This window comes from Chiloscyllium plagiosum, chromosome 35, assembly GCF_004010195.1.
Source record: "Chiloscyllium plagiosum isolate BGI_BamShark_2017 chromosome 35, ASM401019v2, whole genome shotgun sequence".
NCBI classification, from domain to species: domain Eukaryota; kingdom Metazoa; phylum Chordata; class Chondrichthyes; order Orectolobiformes; family Hemiscylliidae; genus Chiloscyllium; species Chiloscyllium plagiosum.
In genome coordinates, this window is record NC_057744.1 from 4,728,178 (window position 1) to 4,752,391 (window position 24,214).

A 24,214-nucleotide genomic window follows, 5' to 3' on the forward strand; every position below is an offset into this window, starting at 1 on the left:
GTCTGCATCCCCTAGTATCTACCCTGCTCTGAGCCCATATACCCCAGTCCCCTTCTCCTCTTTCTCTACCCACAAAAAGCCCCAATTCTCCAGAGTCTCCAAGATCATGACACCCCATTCCTCAGATCCCTTCTTCCCTGAGCCCCCATCTTCAAACTCAAAAATCCTCAATTCCCCACTGCTCCCAAGACCCCGAACCCTCATTCCCCAGTCTCCCACTTCCTAAATCTCCCATTTCCCTAGTCTCCTTCTTCCCCCACTGAGTCCCCATCTCCCACTCCCTGTTCCACCTGTCAGACTACAGAGCCACCCTGCCCCTTGGGTGCTTTTAGCTCCATGTTTACAATGGCTTTCAGCAGGAACAGGTGATGACCTCCATGGGAATGGTTTGGAAATTATTTTGTTTAAAATAAAAACATATGAATCTGATCCTGGCTCCCACTGCTGGGGTACAATATCTGCTATTCATGTTGACACAAAAGCAGTGGGATTATTACATCAGAGATTGTCAAACTGCTGTAGACAGCACTTGGGACAGGAATTCCCAATTTCGGAAAGCTCCTGGTAATTCCCAAAGGACTATGAAAATCATTCTGTAGCCCTCTCCTGTCAATGACTAGAATAATAAATTTAGACTATTTGTTGGCCAGTCAATATATTCTGGTTTCAAGAATTCTAGTCCTGCTCAAAGACTGTTGCAACAATGTTCCTTTCTGTTCAAGGATAGTTCCTCTCAGTCCAGCCCTGAGTTAATTCACTTACTCTACACAAAACTTCCCAAACATTCTGCACATGAAAAACAGCCTTCACTCCCTCTTTTTCCAAGGGAGAGAGGCAACAGAAGATGTTTTGAGGTGGACAACTTACAACCACCGTGTCTAAACCTCCATTTTCAGAGTTTCCCCTATTCTTAGAATTATAAGGATTTTGGACAATAAAACACTGTACACCATAATACATTCAGGACCTGTTAACCATATCAGTAGAGACACTAGCTTCCAAGTTTTCACAATGATGTTTTGTGGCAATGTTCAAAATGAATTAAAGTCAGCAACAGTATTAATATTGAGGGCAATTTTGACCTTACCTGCCCAATGGTAACAGGAGATTGGGTGCACAGGAACAAGCCATTTATTCCCCTGAGCCCTTTTCTACCATTCAATAAGAATCCTACCAAAACACTCCTGCCTGAACATAGTGGAACTACAATTAACTCTATATATACCTGCCTTTACCAATCCCATATCTTTTAATGCCTTCAGTTAATAGTATTCTATTAAGAGTTAAAATTAACAATAGATGTAGCATTAATATCTGCTCGCAGAAGTGAAGTCCAAACTCCAACTGCCCTTTTTGCGTGTCAAAATGTTTCCTAATTTCACTCCTAAAAGATCAGGCTTTTATTTTTATATTACATCCCAGACTCACAACCAGCTTCTCTCTATCGAATCTATCTGCTCCCTTTAATATCTTGAGAATTTTGATTGTCAGTTGCTGACTGTCCAAATTCCTAGCCATTTTCGTGCAGGTTCTCTCTGTGATTTAGCCCTTCGAATCCAGGCAGTGTTCTGGGAAATCTACACTACATTCTGCTGGAGGTCAAAATTCACAACTGAGAGCACCATGTCCAAAAATGCTCCGATGTGGTTTAATGTTGCATGACATCTAGTCCCTTGCATTAAACTCCTTAGAATCCATAGGCCAACATTGTAAAAGCCTTTCCCATCATTTTCTCTCCTTATTCATGACATTTTAATAATCTTTACACTCGGATTCCCCCAAGACCCCTGACTGTTTCTAAAGTATTCCTGGCTTCGCGGCTCACTTGATTTTACTTCCATTTGAAGGCTGATTTCGAGAGAGATGTAAAATCAATACCGCACCCAATCCCTGGGAATCCTGCTTAGTGGGTTAGGTTAAAATTACCCTCACCAGTGTGTAAGGAAGCCATGCAGCATCAGCCTGAGTGTGCACTATTTATACTGCAAGGTACAGTGTTGCTGCTCTGTTGAAACATGCATAATTGATTTCTCCAGTTAGAAGTCACCACACTGATAGGACATTTGGCATGACTTGTAGTGCAATATACACAGCGATGGTGTGAAGCCTATGGTCTCATTGGGTACTTCCATGTTTTCCAGTTACACCTATGTGTGGTTTGGAGGTTGATGACATGCATGGCGAAGCAAGCACAGTTTCACAGCACAGCAGTATCATATCAGCATTCATGTTTCATGTGACGAGGCAATGGATTGAACACAGAGACGTATTGGAAATATCCCACGAAGCACGAAGACCAACAGTTCTCACCAGAGGCAGGTCACTGTCAGCCTCCATCTTTGCTCATAGTTCCTGTGTTGTCTTAGTGTTGCCTGCAGGATAAACATAGAAATGTCATTGGATTAAAACTTTGCATGAACTTCAATCTCAATGTCAGGGATCTTAACAATTACAACAAAAATAATTCAATGTACATTCCTGCGTCTTCTGCTTCTTGGGCTCAACATTATCTGTCTCCTTTAGTGACAGGAGAACAAACAAGACTTGCATTGAGAGTAGTCTCTTATAAACAGCAACTATCAATATACTGGAGGGGGTTATGAGAGACTAGGAATTGAACTGGATAAGTCATGTAATTACTGTGATTACAAGAGCAGGTTAGAGGCTAGGAATTCTGCACTTCCTGACTCCCCAAAGCGTGTCCGCCATCTGCATGGCATAAATCAGGAATGTGATGGATTATCCCACCCCACTTGATGAATGCAGCTCCGACAATATTCAAGACGTTTGACACCATCCAGGACGAAGCAGCCCACTTGATCAGCACCACACCCACAAACATTAACTCCGTCTACCACCAATGCTCAGGAGCAGCAGTCTGTAACATCTACAAGGTGTACTGCAGAAATTCACCAAAGATCCTCAGACAGCACTTCCATCTAGAAGGACATTGGCAGGATTTACATGGGAACACCACCACATGCAAGTTTCCCTCAAAGCCACTCACCATCCTGACTTGGAAATACATTGCTGTTTCTTTAGGGTCACTGGGTCAAAACCTGGAACTTAGAGATGAGAGTGATTTTCACTGAGCCACAGCCAACACCTTTTCTCAATTTTATATGCATTTGGGAATGTATATGTCACTGGCTGCTGTGAATATATTATCAGGGAGGGGATTTAGGATTTTGAACAAGCGACAATGAAGGAATGGCAATGTATTTGCAAGTCAGGATGTTGAGTGACTTGGAGGGGAACTTGCAGGGGATGATGTTCCCATATATCTGCTGCCCTTGTCCTTCTAGATGAAACCGGTCATGTGTTTGGAAGGTGCTGTCTAAGGAAATACAAGTTAATACTTGTTTCTGACTGACAGTCTTACTTTTCATCTTCTTCCTGATTGCCTTCGCCATCTGTTTTTCCTTCCTCTTCGGTTTTCTGATCTTCAGAGTGATGATCTTGTTTCTTTTTCCTCCTCACACACTTCACGATGACTAAGACCAGAATGATGACAGCCAGAAAGCCCCCGACTGATGCCCCTATAATCACAGCCACGGTGGAGTCACGCTCAGGGGGAACTGCAAGGTAAATATCACTGGATCAGGAAAACGTTCCCTCAACGTACGGAGGCAGTCTTGTGGCAAATGCACACATTTGGAGAAAATAAATACAAATAGGAACAAGAAACTTTCTATTACACGTTCAAATAAGAGCACTTTGAGGAGTGTGATCAGCTGTGTGTCAGTTCAGGATTTGGTCGCTGTAAACCCCTCACAAAGACAAATTGTACAAAATAGTTGCGTGCTTCATTGGCTGTGGAAGGGACCTACTGGAGATCAATGTTTCCTTCGTAGGTGCAAAGACAACTGCAATGTTTATCTTTTTAGCTTTATTTCATATTTTCCTAACTTGCAGTCTGTATATCTGTAATGTAGTGTAACCTTTTTTCCTTATTTTCTTTATTTTTCTATTCCTAATATTTGTACCTAGGTACTTTGTACCTCAGATGGCGCAGTATGTTGGCAACATTGTACACTTTTCACTGTATTCTTGTTCTCTTGTAACCTGACTACATGCGAAAATAAACCTAATTCTAATTCTAAAATCCCCGTGTTCCAATTGTTGCATTGGAAGGTAGTGCTCACACACCCACAGCACCAGCCACCCCACTGAGACAGACAGGCTGTGGACAGCAAAACAAAAGTGGAGCAAACATTGAAATCAAAGGTATGTGCCATCTTGCATTTGTATAGCATCTTTAATATAGTAAGGGGCTCACTTAGCTGATGTCGCTGGGGTGTGGTGCAAATTAAAGCTAAAGAATAGGTTCAGTCCCTGTTCTCCTCCTCCTGCCAAACCTCAACAGTTTTGCTTCATGGAACAACTACGAGCAACTCACATCTTGTTGAGCAGGAGTTTCAAATTTCTTTAAATTTTCACAGAATCCCTACAGTGCAGAAAGAGGCCATTCGGCTCATTGAGTCTGCACTGATCCTCTGAACAGCATCCCACCCAGACCACTACCTCACCTCCATAATCCCACATTTCCCATGGCTAATCCATCTAGTCTGCACATCTCTGGACACTATGGGCAATTTAATATGGCTAATCCACCTAACCTGCACATCTTTGGATTGTGGGAGGAAACCGGAGCACCCAGAGGAAACCCACGCAGACACGGGGAGAATGTGCAAACTCACGCAGACAGTTGCCTGAGGCTGGAATTGAGCCTAGGTCCTTGGCACTGTGAGACAACAGTGCTAACCATTGAGACACCATGCTATCCTTCTTTGTCTTGTCAAGAATTATAAAACCAATTGTAACTATGCACTAGATCCAAGATTTAGTTTATACAGATAGTTATACAGTCAGTGGTGGTTGGGGGGCAACATTAAACACACAATGAGGAAGAGCAGAAGGTAGTACCACACACAAAGAAAATGCAATGCACATCACAGAAAGAGAATGGGCAGGCATGTCAAAGATTGGAGGGAAAATGATGGAGATGACAATATTATTTTACAATACCTTCTGTGACAACTTGCAGGTGGATTATTCCCCACCCGTTGTGTCTGTCAGGTGGGTTTAACACAGAACAGTTGTAAAAGCCTTCATCGCTGAGCTGGATGTCGTGAATTGTGATAGAGACATCATTTCTTTTGAGGTTCCCTGACCACTCCACCCTGCCTGCAAAGCGGTCATCTCTGGGGATAATGACTTTTTGCCAGAATTGAACAAGCTATGGGGGACGGGTAGGGGGAAGAAAAGAGAAAAAGCTAAATGGTTTTGTGGGAGTTTTTGTCAATTCATCTCCATGCAAGTCTTTTTTTTTAATGCAAAAACTATCTGAACACAGCCAAAACACTGCAACCCGTACGCTAACATGCACACCAATTCCCACTCAACCATGACCCCTGTGCCACCAAACAGAAATATAAATGACCTTCTGCATGATGGGGAGCCAATGTGAAAATTCTCATCCTTGTTGTCAAACTCCTCCACAGCTTCATGCTTCCAGTCTCTGCAACATCCTTCGTTCTTACAATCTTCTGAGATCTTGGTGCTTCCAATCCAACCTTCACAATCTTCATGGTATCATCACTGGTGGTCGTGCTTTCAGATGCTGAGACCCAAGTCTCTGGAATTCACTTCCTAACGTTCTCCACTTCTTCAGTTCCTGTTGCTCTTTTAAGATGTTCCTGAAAGCTTATTGCCTTCAAATGTTTTAGTCAACTGCCCCTAATGACTCTCTACATGGCTCAGTGCTGAGTCTTGTTTGATAACACTTCAATGAAAACCCCTTGTCTCTATTGATAATGCTGTATAAGGTGGAAGGTGTTTTCATCTTGAAAGAGTGTCTCCTTGGGTATCAACCCAGCTCCAGACTCCCTTGTCTCTCCAAAGTCCTTGAAAATGTTGGTGCCTCCCATATCCGCACCCATTTCCCTTAATTCCCTGCATCAGTCTCTCCATCTAGTTTCTGTTGCCTGTGGCAGCCATAGAACAGCTTTTTTCAACGTCACAAATCATATCCTATATTCCTGTGACCATGGTAAACTACTTCTCTCTCCCTCTGGCTTGACATGTCCACAGCTTCTCACTACGCAGCCCTCCAGCAAGTCTCCTCCAATGTCCGCTCTGAGGAATGGTCGATAATAGGTTCAGCTCTGTAATCATACCATAATCATATGTAGTCACAGAGTCTCCTGTAACAGTTCCTCCCCCCGCTCTCACAGTGTTTCCACTGGAGCCTCACAAAGATCTAACTTTGTCGCTCTCCTATTCATCATCCACACACAACATTATCTGAAAATACACCAGCCAGTTTCATGTTTACACTGGAAACACTGAGTTCTGCCTCAGCCCTTCTCTCGGAATCACTGACTTGTCAGACTACTTGCCCAACATCCAGTCAAGAATGAGCCATATTTTGCTCTAAATAAACAGCAGAAAGGGCTAAATGATTGTCTCTGTCCTTCACCACTTGTCACTGGCTGCATTCCCTCCCTGAGGCTGTTCACAAGCTCTGTGTCCTTTATGGTCCTGACACTCAAACCCTCGTCTTCATAAAGATCACTACCCTCGCCTTCATTGCATCATCTGTCTGCATCCCTGTCTCAGCTCATCGACTGCTGAAATTCTCATCCCACCTACACTAAAGAGAAAAACACTTACCACATCTTGAGTGCAGTTGCTACATTCAGCATAGGTCCAATTTAAAGAGAAACGCTTTTCATTCACGTCATAGCAGGAGTTAAAGGTGCAGCTCAGTTTGGCCGATGTGCCATTTAGCCCAATGACATCAGGTGACACTGTAACTTCCATAGCAGAGCCAAAGTGCACTAAAGGAGGTGGGGAGGGTGTGAGAAAGAGATTGTCAGGAACCAAAGCATTAAGAATTATGGACTGTTCCACAACTATAAAATAAGGACAGTTTCCTCAGCAATGAGAAAGGAATTGGAGGTGCACTGTTACAATGATATAGTCTGGGCACCCTCTGAAATTGGGAGGAGCAAAACTTCAATTAAGTATCTCAATTAAACCCATGACCTGGATTAAATTAAACCCAAATATCAACAATTGGACCTAAAACCCAGATCACCAAATTGCAGACACCTCCCCAAGATTAAACTGTCAAGGAGGACAGAGACCAACAAAGACATGCCTCACCCTCAACATGTAACCTCAAACAACAGTCAGGGAGAATCAGATACCATTACTAACCCCTAGACTCAGTCCTGGTGAAAGGGAGGCTGACAGCTCACCTCCTCTTCACCAAAAATGACAAAGTCAACAGTCACAGTTCCAAAATTAGTCCCTTTGGCAAGACACCAACAATGGGCATTTATGCGGCACCTTAAAAATAAAAATCCAGAAGCCCTTCACTGGAGTGAGTATCATAAATCAAAACTGAACACAGCCGAGTAAAGACAGATGAATTGATGCTCAGTTGCAGGGACAGCATGAAGCAACTTTAAAAACAGAGAAAGGATTTGAGCAAGGCTGATCCATTCAAATGGAGTGATAGACTAGTGGCATTACCACTGGGCTGTGGATCCAGACCCCAGGCATGGTTCAGGACCCAGATCTGAATCCCACCACGGCAGATAGTGGATTTTGAATTCAATCAAATATCTGGAATGAACAGCCCAAATGATGACTGTGAATCCATTGTCAGAAAAATCCATCTGGTTCACTGCTGACCTTCAGGGAAGGAAATCTGCTGTCCTTACCTGGTCTGGCCTACAGACCCACAGCAATGTGGTTGATTTTTAACTGCCCTCTGGGCAATTAGGGATGGGTCTAATGCTGGCCTTGCCAGTGATGCCCTCATCCTGTGAATGAATCAAAATGATGGATCCTGATGATGAGAGTATCCTGACAAGAGAACTGTGATGGTGCTCAGACTGCACCAGCCTAGGTGCTGCTGTAATCCTGCAGTTGTGCCTTCACTCTTTGCAGCTTTATTTGCATATTGCTGTGCTTCAAGACTCTGTAAAAAAAAATCTATATTTCCTAACACTGCATCAATCAGAGGGCGATGCAGCTGGGTTCCAGTGCTGACTCTGCAGGACCGATATTGAATAATACTAAGTTGGGCCTATCCCTAGGGACACTGCAATGGAACAAGATTCCATTCCAAAAAAAAGAACATGAGGAGGAATCTCATCCTGTCAGCCTGTGCTGTTCAATTTGCATCACTCCAGAGAGGAGCTAGATTTCTCTCGGGGAAGTTAGGAACAAATTCCTGCAATGTTCACTTTGCCTGCGAGGACAGGATACTTACAGATTGCAGGACGTTTGGCTGAGCTGGAATCACGCCATCTGTGAAGGTCACTGTTAAGAATTAAGAAGGCCCTCGATCGGCTGACTCTTTTCAGAAGTCTGTGCACGCTCAGCACACACACACACAAAAAAAACCTCTTTAACAGCCCAAGGAGGGAAGGCAATGCCCCGCTCTCCAGAATGAACACTCTCGGATTATGTTCCAAATCCCATCCAGGAGCCCAGATGTGGTCCGTGCCAGAGCAAGTGTTTTAACCTGAGAACACACTCCGGACGGGTGTCTCCGCCGGGAATCAAGATGGAAACAAGCGGATGGTGACTGCATTCCAAACATCAAAGTGTCACAGCGATCCTCAGCTGATTGCTTGCACCAGGAAGCAATGGGTTAATGAAGGGTGTATCTTCTCACAAGCATAATGTGTCCACTGAAAGACCAACTCACTTTTCTCAGCTGCCTGCCCCACTTCAGTGAGAAACTAGAGCAAGTTGAAAGAAGCTCTTGCTCACTTGCCCCTTTCTGGTTTAACAGTGACAAAGAGCTGAAGGTACGTGCAGAGGGATGGCAATGAAAGGGTTAAGGGTTTGTTTTAGTTTTCTCGCAATAATCTATTGATCGACAATCGGCATTCAAGGTCTCCGACTAGCATTTGCGTATTTATTTGTTCCACAGAGAGAGAGAGAGACCGACTCGAGATGTCGACCAGATATAGAGGCAGCTTTATTCTGCATCTAACTCTGTGCTGACCCTGTGCTGGGAGTGTTTGATGGGGGACAGCGTACAGCGGGCTTCACGCTGCTCCTGACCATGGGAGTTTGAAAGGGATAGTGTACACTGGAAGTTTTTGATGGGGACAGGGTTAAAGGGAGCTTTACTCTGCATCTAATCCCCGTGCGGCACCTATCCTGGGTGTATTTACATCGGAACATAGATACAGGAGCAGGCCATTCAGCCCCTCGCGCCTGCTCTGCCATTCAATAAGATCATGACTAATCAGTGGCCAAATTCCATATATCTGTCTGTGGTCCATATCCCTTAAGACCTTTGCTTAACAAAACGTATCTATCACAGATTTAAAATTAATAACTGGTGTAGCATTAACTGATGTTTATGAAAGAGAATTCCATGCCTCTACCACATTTTGTGCAGAGGTACTTCCTAACATCTTGACTGAATGGTCTTACCCTAATGTTTAGACCAACCGTTAGTTCAAGAATCTTCAAACAGTGGGAATAGTTTACCTGTATCTGCCTTTTCTTGTTTATATCTTGAAGACTTTGATCAGATCACCCCTTAATTCTAAATGCTAGATAAAACAGACCTAATGTTTGTCAGCCCTCCTCATAATTTAACCTGTATCATTCTTGTAAGTCTACGTGGTACTCCGTCAAAGACTAATATATCCTTCCTAAGGTGTGGTGCCCAGATCTGCTCACAGAACACCAAGTACAGTCAAACCAGGGGTTTTGTGAAACTGCAGCATATCTTCTGCATCCTTATTCTCCAATGCTCTAGATATAACAGCCGGCATTCCATTAGCGACCTTGATTATGGCATTTTAAAGATCTATGCACCAATTCCCTAAGTTTCTTTGGACATTCACTGCACTTAATGTTGCTCCATTGAGAAAATACCCTTATCCACCCTTTTCGGGTCCAAATTTGCTTACACTTGCTTACATTGAATTCTATCTTCTACAGTCTTGCCCATGCACTTGCTCTATCAATATCCTTTTGTAATTTTATGCTATCATTTACATTGTCTACAATGCCATCCAAGTTTGTGTCATCAGCAAATTTCGATGTATGACTTTCGACGCCATTATTCAAGTCATTAATAACTAATGTGAATAATTGAGGCCCAAACACAGATCCTTATGGGGCACTATTTGTCACGTCCTGCCAATTTGAGTATCTAGCCATCATCTCCATTTTCTGTTGCCTGACACTCAACCAATTCCTCAGCCATGTCAGTAATTTGCCTTCAATTCTCCACACTTCTACCATAGTTGACAGTCTCTTATGTCAGACGTTATCAAATGCCTTCAGGAAGTCACAGAGTCTTAGATAGCACAGCATGGAAACAGACCCTTTGGTCCAACTCATCCATGCCAACCGGATAACATAAATTAATCTAGGCCCATTAGCCCGCATTTGGCCAATTTCCTTCTAAACCCTTCCTATTCATACATCCATCCAGATGCCTTTTAAATGTTGTAATTGTATCAGCTTCTACTACTTCCTCTGGCAGCTTATAACCTACATGCTGCACCACCCTCTATGTGAAGAAGTTGTCCCTTAAATTTATTTTATATCTTTCCCCCCTCATCTTAAATCTATGTGTTCTAGTTTTGGAATCCCCCCTCCTGAGAAAAAGACCTTGATAATTCATCCTATCCATGGGTCTCATGATTTAATAAACTCTATCACGTCACCCCTCAGCCTTTGACACACCAGGGAAACTAATCCCAGTCTGCTCTGCCTCTCCTCCAACCTTGGAACCATCCTTGTAAATCTTCTCTGCACCCTTTCAAGTTTAACAACATATATACAGCATCCATAGACATTCCCCTTAGTTACCTTTTTAAAAAATTCTCTGAAGTTTGTCAGGCATGACCAATCTGTCATGAATCTATGCTGGCTCTCCCTGATTAACTGAAAAATTTTGAGGTGGTCCAATACCCTACCCTTGATTATAGACTCCAATAATCTTGCCACAACAGATGTTAGGCTAACTGGTCTGTAGGTCCCTGGTTTTTCATCCTTGATAAAAAATGAAATGTAATTTTACAATCCAGAGGGACAACTCCTGTGTCTGAGGAACTCTGAAAGATTAAGGTTAGGGACTCTATAATGTGCTCCTCTATTTCCTTTAACACCCTTGGATGGAAACCATCAGGTCTTGGGGATTTGCCAATCTTTACTTCCATTAATTTCCTCATTATTGATATTTCACTTACATGAATTTTATTCAGTCCCTGTCCCTGATCCACTATTAATTTCGAGCAAGCTATCCTTCTTTTCTACAGTAAATACTGAGACAAAGTAATTATTAAACATGTCTGCTATTATTGGTAGTCCTTGACAATGTCCCCACATTCTTTCATGGACCAACATTACTGCTGAGCACCTCCTTTCCCTTTTCGTAACTATAAAATTTCTGCTGATTGATTTTAATGTTCCTTGAAAATTTCCTTTCAAAATCCCTTCTAGAAGTTCTATAGTGTGTGGCCTTTTGTTAGTCTTTGTATCTTTTCCATTCAGCAGGGTCTGTGCTATTATTTACATTTTTGTCAGCTCTTTCTTTTAATTTTATGTGATCTCTTATCACTTTAGTTGTTGATGGCTTTTTTTGTGAAGTGAAACTTTTCCACGTCAGGGTATAAACTGGTTTTGTATTACGTTCTGATTCTTGAAACATCCTCCACAATACTTCAGTTGTTTGATTCATTCCCAGATTTTCCCAGTTTACTATGAACAGTCCCTGTCTCATCTCATTAAAGTCAGCTCTACCTCAATATAAAATTCTAGTAAATGATTCATGCTTTTTGCTTTCAAATACTACATTGAACTCAAACATGTTATGATCACTATTTGATAAATATTCTTTAGATAATTGATTAAATCTGGTTCATTATTCATTACTAGCTCCAATATTGCTTGACCCCTTTTTGCTTTGAGGACATATTGCTGTTGGAAATTATCCCGAACACACTCTGGACATTCACTACCTTTCTGACAAATGCTTGACTGCCTCTCCCAATCTACATTAAAGTTTAAATTTCTCATTTAAACCACTCTGACTGCTACACATGTGCCAACTTCTGCATTTATAAATCAAGCACTTCACACCTGCTAACAGGGGATTTATACACCTATTACAGCTTTAGATCCTTTACTGTTCCTCCATTCCACCCAAAAGGTCTCCACTGAATGCTTTCCCCTCATTATCTCCTCCCTCAACATTGAAGTAATTTTATTTTAATAAGTGGGGCTCTTCCACCTCCTCTGCAGTTTCCCCTGTCTATCCTGTAAATTTTAGAATCTGGGGAATGTAGTTCCCAGTCCAGACCATCCTGTAGCCATGCCATATTGATAGTTACTATGTCAAAATCTCCAATTTTAGTTTGTGACACAATGCATTTACTTTATTCCTTACAGTCATAAAAATAACTATTATTTGGGCCATAGACTGTAAACTATCCCTCAGAACCAATGCTTGATTCACCTGTTCATTATTATTATTGGGAATAGTAAAGTAAGCTTTACTTGCAGTTGAAAAAAGTAGAGGCTGTTTTACCATATATCTAACGTTTTGTACTGGTCCTCGGAGTATTTGATAGGGGGGGGGGCAGAGAAAGCATTACTCTTTATCTAACCTTGTTTGTCTCTAGCCTCAGAATATTAGTTTGGGACAGTGTAGTGAAGGATTTATACTGGATCTAACCCTGTGCTGTATCTATCCTGGAGTACGAAGAGAGAGCTTTACTCTGTATCCAGTCCTATGCTGTACCTGTCCAGGGTGTGGTTGATAAGGACAATGTTGAGGGAGAACTACTTTCAGTTTAAAAGAATAGAGGGAGCTTTACCCTATATCAAACTGTATTAACCCTGTCTCATGAGTACTTGATGGGGACAGAATACTCTGCTTTACTCTGTATCTACTCCTGTGTTGTCCCTGTCCTGGGAGTGTTTGATAGGGACAGGAGAGTGAGTTTTACTGTGTATCTGATTCCATGCCATACCTGTCCCAGGAGTATGCGATGGAGACAATATTGTGGGAGTTTTACTTTCCATTTACTTTCAGTTTTGAAGTGTGGAAGAAACTTTGCTCAGTGTCTGACCACGTGTCCCTGACCAGGGGGTGTTTAATGGGCATAGTGTCGAGGAGGTTTTATTGTCATTTTAAAACAGTAGAGGTAGCATTACTCTCTATCTAACCTTGTGTAGTACCTACCTTGTGAGGGCTTGATGGGAACAGTGTCAAGGGACCTTTATTCTGTATTTAACACAGTATCTTAAAATATTATAAAACAGCCAGAATTATTTCTTTAGAGGGTCAGGACTGTACCCTAGCAGATGATTATGCTCTACATCAATCTCCTTGCACTGCATTTACTGTGTCCCTATTAGGAAATCCTTCTTCAGTCTTTCCTGGGGAGATTAAAGGATCTTTAACATTTCAGCTATTGAAAGCCTATTGTTAAAACTTTACTCCCAAATTCCAAGTAGGCACTGTCTAATAGGATAATGAAAATAAATATTTAATTAGATCCTTCAGAGAAGAATTGAATATAAGTTGAGGGAAAAGTAAATTTGACTGGATGTGGGAATGAGAGTGGAATGGGAATAATTTGATTGTTCTTTGGAAAAGTTAGCATATATTCAGTGGGGAAAATGACCTCTTTCTGTGCTGTCCAATGTTTCTGTGGAATAATGCAGATTGAGTATTTCACTATATCTAACCGGTACTGTATCTTGTGTGGTAGCATGTCAAGGGGCAAATGTAGCTTTTCTAACCAATGCTTAAGGGAAGGAAGAAGTGAGAGGGTGGAGGGAGTAGAACATTTGACTGAAACTATGGAATAGTGGGACTGGGCAATGAAGTGAATCAGCATTGAAGATGGTGCATGGAGGGTGAGTAGAGGAGGGATAAAGTGAGTCTGGGAAGGGAGGGAATGAGAGTGTGGTTGAGCTGGAAGGAATGAGAGTTAGTATGGGGAGGTGGTAGATTAGTGGCAATATCACTGGACTAATAATCCAGATGCCCAGTCTGATGGCAGCCAAAGATAGTGTTTGTCTTCCATCGGCAGCTGGTGGAACTTAAGTTTGATTAATTGTTTTTAAAAACATCTTGACTTGAGATGAGTCTTAATAATAGTCATGACACTATCATAAATTACTTTAAATACCCATCTGGTTTGCTAATCTCCTGAAGAAACCTGCCACTTTTACTTGGTCTGGCTGACACATGACCATCTTCCTAGTGGGTGACTCTTAACTGTTCTCCAGCAAATTAAGGATGGGTGGCAAATGCTGGCCTCCTGAGAAATCCCCACATCTCAGGAGCAAATACAAAATAACTGGGCCCAATGATTAGGCCCTAAGTGGTTAAATAATCGCTCAATCCTTTTGGGTTTTATTAAACCCTTAACGGTTTTGCGAATGATGAAATGATGACCAGAATATCTTGATTTGATGGGCAAATGGGCCAAGGAGTAACAGATGGAGTTCAGTTTAGATAAATGTGAGGTGCTGCATTTTGGTAAGGCACATCAGGGCAGGACTTATACATTTAATGGTAAGGTCCTGGGGTATGTTGCTGAACAAAAAGATCTTGGGTGCAGGTTCATGGTACTTTGAAAGTAGAGTTCAGGTAGACAGGGTAATGGAGAAGGAGAAAGTGAGGTCTGCAGATGCTGGAGATCAGAGTTAAGAGTGTTTTGCTGGAAAAGTACAGCAGATCAGGCAGCATCCGAAAATCGATGTTTTGGGCCGCAGCCCCAGTGAAGAAGGCATTTGGTAAACTTGCCTTTATTGGTCAGTGCATAGAATATGGGAGTTGGTAGGTCATGTTGTGGTTGCACAGGACATTGGTTAGGCCACTTTTGGAATACTGCGTTCAGTTCTGGTCTCCCTGCTGTAGGTAAGCTGTTGTGTCAGAAAAGATTTACAAGGATGTTGCCAGCGTTGGAGGGTTTGAGTTACAGAGAGAGACTGAAAAGGCTGGGGCTATTTTCTCTGGAGTGTTGGAGGCTGAGGGATGACCTTATAGAGGTTTATAAAATCAGAGGGGCATGGATAGGGCGAATCATCAAGGTCTTTTCCCCACAGTAGGGGAGTCCAGAACTAGAGGATATATGTTTAAGGTGAGAGGGAAAAGATTTAAAAAGGGCCTAATGGACAACATTTTCACAGAGGCCTTCCTGATGGCTTCATTCCTGATGAAGGGCTTTTGCCTGAAATGTCGATTTACCTGCTCCTTGGATGCTGCCTGACCTGCTGTGCTTTTCCAGCACCACTCTAATCTTGACTTTAGAGGGATATGGGCCTCTATGCTGGCAAATGGGACTAGATTATGTTTCTCTGTTATACATCTCAGAAGCTATCCATTCCTCTGGAATCCAGTTATTCCCGGAGCAATATTCCACAGGAAACCGCTACTACTTAACCAATACTTATATGTGAGAATGGGCAATGAGTGGCAAAAGGACATTCCACTGTGGGGGTATTACTCAGCTAGAACCTATTTGAAGCATAGCCATTCATTTTCCAGTCAGAGAAGGTTCAGTGTATCTTTAGCTGATTTTTGGCTTCATTAATGAGGAGATGCTAAAGTCAATTGTTGCTGCCCCATCTGTGCTACATTAGCCCGTCAAATAATTATTTGTGCTGATAGAGAGAGGTTAGGTACAGAGAGAAATGCTGACTTATGTTGGCTCACATTAAGCCTCAAATTTAAACTTCTCATCTTCGTGTTGAAATCCATCCATCACTTCCATATTGCTATAATCTGCTCTAGCCCCATAACTCTCCAAGATATCTATTTTCCTGGACTCCAATGTGTATGCCCAATATTCATTGGTCCATTACCTAAAATAATCTACATACAGGCAAGATGTTGAGGGAGCTTGACAGGTTGAATACTGAATGGATGTTTCCTCTTGTAGGCAAGACTAGAGAGGAGGGAATAGCTTAAAACTAAGGGTCCCCCCCATTTAAGACAGAGATGAAGAGGATGTTTTGTCTCAGAGAGTCATGACAGTGAGGAAATCTCTTGCCCAGAGAGGGGAGGAAGTGGGGTTATTGAATACTATAAAAGCTGAGGTAGATAGATTCTTGACCAACAAACAAATCAAAAATTCAGTGGGAAACTAGAGTTGAGGCTACAATCTGGCAAAAGTGAGGACTGCAGATGCTGGGGATTAGAGTTGAGAGTGCGGTGCTGGAAAAGCACAGCAGGTCAGGCAGCATCGGAGGAGCAGGAGAATCAACATTTTGGGCATAAGCCCTTCATCAGGAATGAGGCTGTGAGACTCGGGGCGGAGAGATAAATGGGAGGGGGGAGGTTTGGAGGGAAGGTAGCTGAGAGTGCAATAGGTAGATGCAGGTGGGGGTAAAGGTGATAGGTCGGAGAGGACGGTGGAGTGGGTAGGTGGAAAGGCAGATGGACAGGTAGGACAGGTCATGATGGCGGTGCCGAGTTGGAAGATTGGAACTGGGATAAGGTGGGGGGAGGGGGGAAATGAGGAAATTGGTGAAATCCACATGGATGCCATGGGGTTGGAAGGTCCCGAGGTGGAAGATGAGGCGTTCTTCATCCAGGTGTTGGGTGGTTCGGGAGTGGCGATGGAGGAGACCCAGGACCTGCATGTCCTTAGCAGAATGGAAGGGGGAGTTGAAGCGTTCTACTACGGGGTGGTGGGGTTGGTTGGCGGAGACATCCCGAAGATGTTCTCTGAAGCATTGTGCAAGTAGGCATCCTGCCTCCCCAAAAAAGAGGAGACCGCATCGGGAGCAACAGTTACAGTAAATGACGTGTGGAAGTGCAAGTGAAACTGTGATGGATGTGGAACACTCCTCTGGGGACTTGGAAGGAGGTGAGGGGCGAGGTTTGGGTGCAGGTGGCAATGCCTGTGGTAGCAGTGGAAGGTCCCAGGAGAGGAGGGTGCATTGGTGGGTTGCGTGGACCTGACAAAGGAGTTGCAGTGGGAATGGTCTTTATGGAAAGCGGATGGCGTGGGGAGGGAAATATATCTCTGGTGGTAGGGTCCATTTGTAGGTGGCAGAAATGGCGGAGGATGATACGATGTATATGGAAATTTGTGGGGTGGAAGGTGAGGACTGGGTGGACGGGTGGTGGAGGGGGGGGTCTGTCCATGTTGCGGTTGGAAGTCTGGGGTTCCAGGGCAGAGGTGCGGGAAGTAGATCAGATGTGCTGGAGGGCATCATTAACCACCACGTGGGAGGGGAAACCGTGGTCTTTAAAGAAGGAGGCCATCTAGTGTGTTCTTTGATGGAACTTTGATGGGAGGCGGAGGAATTGGGAGTACAGGATAGCGTTTTTACAGCGGGCAGGGTGGGAGGAGGTGTAATCCAGGTCACTGTGGGAGTCGGTGGGTTTGTAGTGCATGTTAGTGTTGAGTCAGTCACTGTTGATGGAGATGGAGAGGTCCAAGAAGGGGCTACAATCAGATCAGCTTCAAACCTATCAAATGGCACAGCAGGCTGGAAGGGCTGAATAGCCTTTTCCTGCTTCTAATTGATGTGGTCACATGCTCATGTGTACCTTCAGCTGCCTGGGCCCCAAGCCCTGGAATTGCTTTCCACCAGTGAAATCTTCTTTAAGAAGCATAATAGCCACTTGAGTCATAGAGTCATAGAGATGTACAGCATGGAAACAGACACTTCAGTCCAACTTGTGTTTGCTGACTAGATATCCTAAGCTAATCTCGTCCCATTTGCCAGCACTTGGCCCATATCCCTCCAAATCTTTCCTGTTCATATACCCATCCAGATGCCTTTTAAATGCTGTAATTGTACCAGCCTCCACCACTTCCTCTGGCAGCTCATTCCATACACACACCACCCTCTGTGTGAAAAGGTTGCCCCGAGATCCCTTTAATTCTTTCCCCTCTCACCCTAAACCTATGCCCTGTAATTCTGGACTACCCCATCCCAGGGAAAAGACTTTGTCTATTTAGCCTATCCATGCCCCTCATGATTTTATAACCCTCCATAAGGTCACCCCTCAGTCTCCAATGCTCCAGGGAAAACAGCCCCAGCCTGTTCAGCCTCTCCCTACAGCTCAAATCCATCAACCCTGGCAACACTCTTTTAATTCTTTTCTGAACCATTTCATGTTTCACAACATCATTCTGATAGGAAGGAGACCAGAATTGCACACAAGTTTTCAAAAGTGGCCTAACCAATGTCCAACTCCTATACTCAATGCTCTGACCAATAAAGGAAAACATACCAAACGCCTTCCTCACTATCCTATCTACCTGGAACTTTACTTTCAAGGAGCTATGAACCTGCACTCCAAGGTCTCTTTGTTCAGCAACACTCCCCAGGACCATAACATGTATAAGTCGTGCTCTGATTTGTTTTCCAAAATGCATCACCTCACATTTATCTAAATTAAACTCAATCCATTGGCCCATCTGATCAAGGTCCCATTGTACTCTGAGGCAACCTTCTTCGCTGTTTAATATACCACTACTTTGACCATACCTTTGATCACCTCTCCTAAAATCTTCATCCTTGTATTCATGCCAATACCTGTGGCTGAATAAATCCCTCCAACGTTTTGTGAGGGAATGTTTTACTTGGTGTTATCTAAATGCAAATTGTCATTTCTTTTTTTGTGTGGAAACAGGCCCTTCGGCCCAACAAGTCCACACCGCCCCTCTGAAGAGAAACCCACCCAAAGCCATTCCCCTACCCTAAATTTTTCCCCCTGACTAACACTGTGGGCAATTTAGCATGGCCAATTTCTAAATGCAAGAAAGGATGCCAAGTGCTTTCCCTGAATTATATTGTCCTTCAGTGCTTTAAATGGCAAGGCCATCTGTTGTCGGATTTAGGAATGTCACTGTTTCTAACCAGTATGATGGTGGATTTGGACAGGGAGGTAACAACAAGCAGAATGACAGCACCATTCACTGCTGTCGCTTGATGCTGAATACGTGGAATAGACTAGTCGAGAAATGTTTTCAGAAAATAAATGAATCATCCTTGGTCGAGGGTTACAGAGGTATTTGTGGACCAGATATGTTCTGGAAGGGGGTTACATACGGTTAGAGAGATTTGGATCTTCTGGAATGGAATAAATGCCTGATATTGATCTGCATGAACTGTGGAATGAGTTGTGATTGGTAGCTCTATATATTTATTTTATTCAATCACAGGATGTGGTCATCACTAGTTGGGCCAGTATTTATTTGCCTGTCCCTATTGTTGCCCTTGAGAAGGTGGTGGTGAGCTGCCTTCTTGAACTGTTGCAGTCCACCTGCTCTTAGGGAGGGAATTCCAGGAGTTTGACCCAGCGACAGTGAAGGAATGGCGATATATTTCCAAGTCAGGATGGTGTGTGGCTCAGAGGGGAACTTGCAGGAGGTGATGTTCCCATGTATCTGCTGCTGTCATCTAGATGGAAGTGGTTGTGAGTGTGGAAGGTGAAGGTGAAGCTTCTCTTCTCTTGCACCCTCAGGGAAAATACAAAAATGCAAATTTGAAATCACAACAGTTTTTACTACAAAAGACTGATCAATAAGTTGACACTAATTGGCTGAGGCATTGCCATGGAGAAAGCAATGGCAAACCAATCAGTCAACTTGCCAAACAAATCACCCTTTTCTTCCCTTGTAGTGTAAAATATTCTGACCTTTCCAAATTTAGCATTTGGCATTGTTGTTTCCGTCTGTAACGTGTCAGTAACAGGTCTCTGATCCTATCAACATCCACATTCTACACTACCAAGTAACTGTTTAATTGCCTAATTCTCATTTCAGGCTTTCTTGCAACCTTAGATGATTTACCTATCAGACCTAAATCGAGAACATACTCTACTCCCGTAATTGATACAAAAACTAACATGCCCTTAGTGAAAATATCTTCACAATTTGGATTCATTTTCTGATTGATCATTGAATTATTACAATTTGCAGTATGGACTGTAGTCAACATGGGATTTTTTTTTAGATTAGATTAAATTACTTTCAGTGTGGAAACAGGCCTTTTGGCCCAACAAGTCCACACCAACCCGCAACCCACCCGGTTCCATTCCCGTACATTTACCCCTGCCCCTAACACTACGGGGCAATTTAGCATGGCCAATTCACCTAACCTGCACATTTTTGGACTGTGGGAGGAAACCGGAGCACCCAGAGGAAACCCACGTAGACACAGGGAGAATGTGCAAACTCCACACAATCAGTTGCCTGAGGTGGGAATTGAACCCGGGTCTCTGGAACTGTGAGGCAGCAGTGCTAACCACTGATTTTTGTAAAAAACTACAAGAACTGCAGGTGCTGGAAATCAGAAACAAAACCAGAAGTTGTTGGAAAGCTCAGCAGGTCTGGCAGATCTGTGGAGATAAAGCACAGTTAGCTTTTCGGGACCAGTGACCCGTCCTCAGAACTGATTTTGTTGTTACCTTTTAATTAGACAATTTATTTTAAAAGAAATAAGATTGATCAGTATTTATTGCCCTTCCATAGATGCCCTGAGGAGGAGGTGACAGGTCCTTTTCTTGACCCACTGAGCTCCTTGATGTTCCTACAATGGTAATTGTTCAACCCTAGAAATGACCCCATGGTGTTGGGGGTGATATAGCATGGATATAGGATTGGCTAACCAGTAGAAAACAGAGGTGGGGTAAAGTGGGCATTTTCTACAAGTCCACCTATAACGAATGGAGTGCTGGAGGTATAAGTGCTGCGTCTATAGTTATTTACAATATTAACAATGTAAGGGCTTTTGGGGGCAGTGGCAGTCTCTCTACCTTTAAGCCAAAAGGCCGAAGGTTTCAAGTCCCACAAACTCTAGAGGTATGTCATAAAATATCTGAACAGGTTATTTAAAACTATTTACATTAATGACTTGGATGAGGAAAGTGAATGTACAAGTGAGTTTGGAGAAGATTTGTAGCTCAGGTTGAGGTTCTGGATGAAGGTTTGCTCGCTGTGCTGGAAGGTTCATTTTCAGACGTTTCATCACCATACTAGGTAACATCTTCAGTGAGCCTCCGGACGAAGCACTGCTGATGTTTCCTGCTTTCGATTTATATGTTTGGGTTTCTTTGGTTTGGTGATGTCATTTCCTGTGTTGGTGTCATTTCCTATTGTGATGTCATTTCCTGTTTTTCTCTGGGGGGTGGTAAATGGGGTCCAAGTCAATATGTTCGTTGAGTTCCGGTTGGAATGCCATGCTTCTAGGAATTCTTGTGCGTGTGTCTGTTTGGCTTGTCCTAGGATGGATGTGTTGTCCCAGTCGAAGTGATGTCCTTCCTTATCTGTATGTAAGGATACTAGTGAGAGAGGGTCATGTCGTTTTGTATCTAGTCGATGTTCCTGTATCCTGGTGAATGTATTATCGTCAGATTTAAAATGACACAAAAATAGATGGAAAGGCAAGTGTTGAGGATGACACAGTGAGTTCACAGAGAAATATAGACAGGTAGGTGAGTGGGCAAAGACTTGGCAGATGCTATTGGCAGATATTGGAGAATGTGAGGTTTTGCACTTTGGCACAAAGAATACAGGAGCTGAATATTATTTAAATGGAGAAAGGTGCAGCATTGCAGGGTTTGGGGGTCCAAATGCATGACTCCCAAAAGTTAGCATCCAAGTTCAGTAGGTTATGAGGAAGGCAAATGGGCTGAGTTGGTGTTTATTTCAAAGAGAATAGAAAATACAAATAGCGAGGCCTTGCTAAAAGATACAAGGGAGCATTCAGACCACATCTAGACACTGTGAACAATTTTGGTCCCTTGAACTAAGGAAAGATACTCTGGCAGTGGAGGCAAAGATGATGCACTGGATTAATTTTGGGTTTGGAGGGATTTTCTTATGAGGAGAGGTTGAGTAGGTATTCCTTGGTGTTTAAAAGAATGAGCGGAGAGCTTATGGAAACATAAGATTCTTAGGGGACTTGATGTGGAGAGGTTGTTTCCCCTTGTTGAAAGTCTAGGACCAGAAGGTATACTCTCACAGTAAAAAGTCGTCCATTTAAGATAGAGGCAAATAGGATTTATTTTCTCTGAGGGTAGTAAATTTGTGGAATTCTTTACCACAGAGAACTATTGAGGCCAGGTCATTGGGTGTATTCAAGGCTGAGATAGACAGTGTTACAATCAGTATGGGAACCAAGGGTTATGGGAAAAGGCAGGAAAGTGGGAGTTGAGGATTACCAAAGCAGCCATGATTTAATTGAATGGCAGAGCAGACTTGATGGGCTGAATGGCCTACTTCTGCTTCTACGACTTGTGGTTTTATGCTAACTAGCACTCATTTCAAACTTACATCAGTAATTGCAGGCAGACAATTCAAAGTTGCAACTACTCATCCAGTTCACCAGGTGGAGTTACTGTATATAATGGTCGATTTCATGTAAACGTCAGCCCCCTATTTTTGGCCAAAAAAATCTGGAATTTTCCATATATCTAATGTAACAGTTGACCCTAGTTCTTCACAGTTAACAAATCAATATTTATGAGTCAGTGTGCCAGCCATTGCGCTCTGCTGTGGATTTTTAGAGTTCCTGCAATTTGGTTTTTTTCTCTTTATTATAGAGATTAATTGGGCTTTTGCTGATGATATGGTATAACTTTTGACAGGCATGAAAATCTATGTAATTGTTGACCCCATGAATTTAACCTTAAAAAGTAGTCAAAAAAAATTCGACTATTACTCGAGTATATATGGTAGTACTTCTGGGAGAAATCTTCACGTTTATCATGTCTTTCACAGTCTCAAGATGTCCCAAAGTGCTTTATAGCCAATAAAGTAATTTTTAAAGTGCAGGCACTGTTAGATATTTTCCTAATTAACCTACTCAGGGATATTATTATACACCTACGGAGAAAGTGGGACTTGAACCGCAATCTCCTAGTTCAGAGGTAGGGATACTACCATTACACCATAACAATCCTTGGATATATAAGGGGAACATTGCTACCATATTTATCCACCAAATTGCCACAAACACTGGGATGATCATGTCCAGATTATCTGTTTCACTGGTGTTTGTTGACGATGACTATATATCAGGAACTCTCCGCTTTTCTTAAAAATAGTTCAGTGGGAAAAAGGGAATTGATTAACATCTCGTCTGGAAGATGATATCCTCAGCACACCCTTAGCACAGCACTGGAATGTCAGTTTGGGGTACACAGTCAGGTTTCTAGTGTGGAGCATTCTGAGTGAGAGTGGAGAGAATCATTGGCCTGACACTGAATAATATTCATTTCTGTTGGATGTCCGTATTATTATGAAGTCAGATTTTTTTCAGGTGAGATTCTTTAAAATACCCTACTTAAAATAATAAATTTATTTTGCTTCAGAATTTACCATTACGATTTAACAATTTAACAAACTCACAAGATTACTTGGGCTGATTTAGGTGACATTTGTCAGGGTACATTGGAAATTTTGTAGATGAGCTAAGAGACATGGTAGCTAAATTTGCTGATGGTACAAAATAGGTAGGAAAGTAAGTTGTCAAAAGTGATATGAATGGGTTATGTGAATGGGCAAAAAATTGGCAGCTAGAGTCTAATGTTGGAAAATGTGAGTGTGCCCACTCTCACAAGAAGAATAAAGAAGCAGCATATTGTTTTTATTTAGATTAGATTCCCGATGGTATTGGAAACAGACCCTTCAGCCCAACAAGTCCACACCAACCCTCTGAAGAGTAACCTAACCAAACCCATTCCTCTGCCCTATATTTACCCCTGAATAATTGCACCTAACACTTTGGGCAATTTAGCACAGCCAATTCACCTGGCCTGCACATCTTTGGATTGTGGGAGGAAACCCACACAGACACAGGAAGAATGTGCAAACTCCACACAGACAGTCTCCCGAGGCAGGAATTGAACCCTGGTGCTGTGAGGCAGCAGCACTAACCACTGAGCCCACCATGCCACCATTTGAATGGACAGAGCAGAATTCTACGGGGATCTGGGTATCATGACTGGCATTCCTGCAAATCTTTTATTCTTTTCCACAGACCTTTAAAATCAGTCTATGGCTGTGACTTTGCAATCAGGCCTCCGTGCCTACTTCTTTAACCAAGACTCTCGCCCACCCTCTGACGACCCCTTCTCCCGCCTCCAACACACCCCATCCCCTGGACACCCCCGTGCTGGCCTCCTACCTGCCCTCGACCTCTTCATAGCCAACTGCCGCCGCGATATTAACCGCCA

The 24,214-nt window shown here is 42.9% G+C and overlaps 1 protein-coding gene across 2 annotated transcripts in view; it reads right to left on the reverse strand.

The window, feature by feature from the left end:
* Window positions 1-1,357: 1,357 nt before the first annotated feature.
* The window catches only part of scn2b (sodium channel, voltage-gated, type II, beta), a 27,421-nt gene continuing 4,564 nt past the window's right edge, over window positions 1,358-24,214 (reverse strand). The window contains exons 2-5 of one of the 2 annotated variants that reach the window (XM_043676520.1): window positions 6,676-6,842; window positions 5,029-5,239; window positions 3,383-3,578; window positions 1,358-2,372 (exon numbers count right to left, since the gene is read on the reverse strand). In XM_043676520.1, coding sequence (XP_043532455.1) covers window positions 2,363-2,372; window positions 3,383-3,578; window positions 5,029-5,239; window positions 6,676-6,842 — 584 coding nt within the window. In that variant the 3' untranslated portion in view covers window positions 1,358-2,362. Of the gene's footprint in view, window positions 2,373-3,378; window positions 3,579-5,028; window positions 5,240-6,675; window positions 6,843-24,214 lie in introns of those variants that run through there. The other variant, XM_043676521.1, reaches the window with a different exon arrangement.